General features: G+C 49.2%; 1 protein-coding gene across 1 annotated transcript; it reads right to left on the reverse strand.

Moving 5' to 3' along the window:
• Positions 1-1,302: 1,302 nt before the first annotated feature.
• Positions 1,303-3,938, reverse strand: LOC120706647 (probable protein phosphatase 2C 2). The gene is made up of 4 exons (XM_039991332.1): positions 3,403-3,938; positions 2,590-2,784; positions 2,267-2,502; positions 1,303-2,182 (listed from the first exon to the last, which is right to left on the reverse strand). The coding sequence occupies exons 1-4, from the start codon at positions 3,550-3,552 to the stop codon at positions 1,606-1,608; spliced, it is 1,158 nt and encodes a 385-aa protein (XP_039847266.1). The 5' UTR covers positions 3,553-3,938; the 3' UTR covers positions 1,303-1,605.
• Between the last annotated feature and the right edge of the window lie 935 nt (positions 3,939-4,873).

Here is a 4,873-nt window from a genome sequence, read left to right on the forward strand (position 1 = left end):
GCGGCGCCTCGTGACGGGAGAGGGGCCGCGGACCTCCATGCGCGGCGCCCCGCGACGGGCGAGGGGTTCGCAGACCTCCACGGGGGGCGCCCATGCCAGGTGAGGGGCGGCGGCCGAGGTCGCCGGCGACCGCGGCGCAGGGGCGGCCCGCCGGCGCGGGGGAGCCGTGACTCCAACTCGTGGGGAAACGGGCGGACGGGATCGTGACGGCGATAGGGAAACGGAACGGACGACGTGAGGAGGAGGGGTTATCTGCAAAACTGTGATTGGAAAGGCTAATGGCGGGAGGATTTAAGTGCTAAATGAACCCATCTCCAAAGAGAGTCATCATATTAGAATTCTGGGGTCTGGATCTATATTTTGCAAGTTTGCACAAGAGTCTTGGTTTGTACTAGATATGCTCCATTTTAAATTAGATGCATGGTAAATATCATTTGTACCTCGGAATTTGTTTAGCTTCCCAAATTCATCTCCCTTAACTCGCCTTGGACATGTGTCCGTGCCGGGACTCCTTATCTATCTTGCGAAATATAGTTAAACTATGGCCCTATTTAGATCCAGGGTTAAAAATTAGAGGCATTGTGGCGGCAGCAAGAAGACACCCAGCATCAGCATCAGCATCGTTTTTTTTTGTATATAGCAAACATACTCGAATAGCCGGAAGATCAACATGGGCTGAATGTTTGGACCAAATCCCTTGTTTCATGTTTCTCAGAGATGCCGTCGCATGCTAAACGAATGGCCAGCAGGCAGCAGCCACTTATTTACGTCTCTCTTTCAGAGGTAGCTTCAGCAACTTCAGAGGAACCGGGTGGCTCGATGGCCTAACTGTTCAAGTCGGTCAATGTCGTGGGGCTGCAGTCGCCACGGGTTCTCGCGAATCTGACCGACCTCTCTCTACTTCCACAGTTCCACCTTGTTTTGGTTCTCCCTCTATTATTTCGGTCAAACAACGCGGCCGCCCCTGATTTCTTTCGTTTCGCTGACGGACACCACATACGAACGCATTAAGCCAATGCAACTTGCTCTTGCCCTTCTCGGCAGCGCCGTCGACCATGCTCCTGCCCAATAGCGAGCAACTGCGTCTGCTTGCAGATATCTTTTTATGGCAAAACCACGTTTGACCGCACCAGAATCCAGCACTAGATAGATGGATATCAGCACAAGAGTGCAGGGACAAGCGCCGAACAGCTCTCCAAAGAAAGCCAAACTCTGAAGTCCTCAGCTCTCCAAAGAAAGCCAAACTCTGAAGTCCTGGCTGCAGATATTCAGGTTTGCATCACATCATTTGACAGCCGACTGTAAACACCGCGATGCTAAAAACTCTACCCCAGCAGACAACGGGGCTGTAAACTAGTTACCAGAACAAAACCTCTGGCGAGCCGGAGAACAGTGACAAAACAATGGTATGTACATCCAACAAATGGAGTAAAACAAAAGAAGAAACAACAGCAGCAGCAGGAAAAGCCTCGCCGCCAGGAACTCACTACAAAATTGCTGGCCATGTAAGCACAGCCTTAATAGAGGGACGAACATCAGCACCGATATTTACACGGCCGCAGCACAAAACAGAGTTCGGCCTCTACACTTCTACAGCAGAATGATCTAGTGATCGGAGTCCAGCCATCGCCTCAGCTTGGACAGTGCCTCCGGAGACAGGCTCTTGCAGCACCTTAGCCTACTATTTGATGCCGGCTCTAGGGGCGCCGGACCGCCGCTGAGCTCGGATATGAAGCAGACCACGATCACCGTGAGGTTGTCAAAGGTCTCGAGCCTCTTCGCCTCCATTGCCAGCTCCCGAGCACACCTCTCGGGGTCATCGTGCCGCCGCAACCCCTTGCGGACTGTGCTCACCGCATGTTGGCTGGTCATCACGTCCCATATCCCATCGCACCCAATGATCAGGAACTCATCGTCCTCGGTGAGGGTGGTCCAGCAGATCTCTGGTTCGGCAATGAGGGGTGATGCCGAGCCTTGGGGCAGTTTCATGTCCCAGTCACCAAGAGCCCGGGTCACAGAGAGAACTCCATTAAGGTAGCCATCTTCAATATACCCACCAGATTCGATAACCCTTTGACGCTCTGCATCATATGTTGGCCTGTGATCCTTTGACATCTCCACTGCTACGCCTTTCCTACAAAGGACTGCCCGGCAATCCCCGACATTTGCAACTAAAAGTCGCCTGCAAGATACAAAGAGCAAAAGAGCATGAGTACTACTGCATCAAACCACTCCAAGGAGGCTTGGTTTTTCACATTCAACTAACCTTCCAAGGACCAATGCTGTCAGTGCTGTGGTGCCAGAAGAACGGTTGATGAGTGAATCATCAGCCAGAGCAAGGTCAGCCCGAAAGAAAGCCTTGCGGACTGAATCCTCAACAGATTCAGCAAACCTTTCATCTTCCTGTGATGATTGTGGGAATTCAGCATCCTCAAAGAACAACTTCATTGCATGCTTCTTCATATAAGCGGCTGCATCTGAACCACCATGCCCGTCAAAGACCTAAAAGGCAAAATCACACACAGTTAAATTGGGTACAGAAATTTACATGAAGAATATAATTCGCTGAACGGCATTCACAGCACGTACCCCATAGAAGGCGCTAGGTGCTGACAACATAAGCAGTGGACCAAGATGAGCAGAAAGATCATCAATTAGAATATGTTCATCTTCCATGTACCGCCTAGGTCCAATATCAGCGAAGCTACCAGATCGAATGCTTGGGACAAACTGCAGGGGTTCCACAGATACACTATCCCCAGCATTAGAAAATCTTTTCAACTCCTGCATCAAAGACAAAACTGTTAATTACAATGGTGTCTTCCAGTTGTATAAAATGTAACCTCCTAAAATTTGCTTCTCCAAAAATGTCTAATTAGTAATTACCGCAAAGCAAAACCTAAAGGTCTGTTTCTTTTCTTATTATGAGAGCTGCCAACTACGACATATTGAATTGACCAAACAACTAGTCCTTTTGTTCTAGGGGAAAACATATGTTTAAGCTGGGCAATATATGAATTCCAAAGACAGAGCCAAACAATGCGTCAGAAGATGGAAAATCCAGGTGACCTCAGCAACGAATTTAGGGGAGTTTTACATATTTGACATGCGCAACTGATCAATATGAACTCTCCAAATCAATCCGTTCGCTTCCAACAAGCCATAATCCATAACACAAAAAAGTGAAAGAACGCCCGTCCTTTGAATATTTAGACAAACTATCCTTGCAATTTACCTATAATACTAGAGAAAATATTCGAAATCAGAGTAACTATTAAATAAATATTACCCTCTTAATGATCCGAGAAACATTTGACTACAGCACAGAAAAAATTCTTATGCGATGACTTGAGGCTACATAATTTCTTAACAAAACATTAAACAGGACAAGAAAGACCAAACCTGCACCACCGACTTCGGCGACGCCGCCACCTGCACCTGCACCGGCACAGGCGCCACCGCGACCACCTCCTCGATGACCTCGACGCACCGGCGGAACGGTGCCTCCAGCAGCGGCACGACCTGATGCATGACCTCAGCTCCGGCTCCCATCTCCGCCTCCAACCCGCCGCTCAACAATCGATCCCCCCCCCCCCCACCGCGTCTGGCGACACGAACTCCTCCCAAATCCCTCGCCTTTCCGCCCACTCCCCGACCCCGAAGAACTCCCGATCCGATTCCGACCTCTTCTTGGCCTCAAAATTTCTCCAGCCCCGGGCAGCTCGATCCGAAACACTGGTCGACTAATCTCGACGAGAAGCACGCGGAAATCTCCGAAAGAAGCAGCCTTTCAACAATCCGCGAGAAGGGCGACACGGAGGAAGCTGATTTTTTTTTTAATTTGGACACGACACGGAGAACTGACCCGATCCGAACGGGAAGGGAATTCAGGAAAGAAATGGCGGAGAAGGAGAGGTGTTTGCTATTTATTCGCGCGTGGCGGAAGATGCGAGAGGACGGCGGCTGCCGGTGGGTGACCGGCAGGTGGCTGCGGCGGGGCCGGTTGCCTTAGGTTAGGTGTCGTGCGCGGGCGGGAGTGCTGAGCTACCGGCACCAGGGTTTACAAAAACCGGTGGGAACCGGTCCCGGGTCCGGTTCCGGTTTGTTCCGGTACCAAATCGTTTCAAATTCAAAATTCAAATTTAAATTTAAAAAAATGAAAAATTTTCAAAAAATTGTTAAAAATACTTCAAGGTGCGACAAATTTAATGGTGTCAAATTTTCTCAAAAATTCGTTCGTTTAACATACTTTTCGGACATTTAAAGTTAAACCAAAAAAGAAAAAGAAAAAAATGAGACGGCCCATTAAGTCCCACTTGGTAAACCGGTCAAAACCGGCCGGTATACCGTTCTAAACCGGTGACACATGCGATTTTAAATTTGGATTTGAATTCAAACAGGTCAAGCCGGCCGGTAAACAGGTCAAACCGGTCGGTAAACCGATCTAACCGGCCGGTATACCGGTACGAACCTGTTGAACTGAGTTTTTTAAATTCAAATTTGAATTCGACCGGTACCGACCGGTTTCCGGCCAAACCGGACCGGTATACCGGTACCGGACCCCGACGGTTTGGCCGGTCTGGTCGGTAAATGAAACCCTGACCGGCACACCCGTGCGCGATGTGTGTTTTTTTTTTATTTTTTGATCGTATGCGCGATTGTGTTGGGAGCCGGTGGTCGCCGACCACGTTTTGGATTGCGCAGAATCAGCGATGACGCGTGCACTCGTTTCACACCTATTGCGTGTGGGAACCGGCCGGGGAGTGTCCATTTTTGTTTCTTTACTTTTTCTCAACCTGGTCTCCCAGTGAATCACGTAAAAATATAGTGTACGTTGCTACGGATAATATAAATTTTATCCAAATTTATATGA

The sequence above is a fragment of the Panicum virgatum genome, chromosome 5K (assembly GCF_016808335.1).
Source record: "Panicum virgatum strain AP13 chromosome 5K, P.virgatum_v5, whole genome shotgun sequence".
Taxonomy (NCBI): Eukaryota; Viridiplantae; Streptophyta; class Magnoliopsida; order Poales; family Poaceae; genus Panicum; species Panicum virgatum.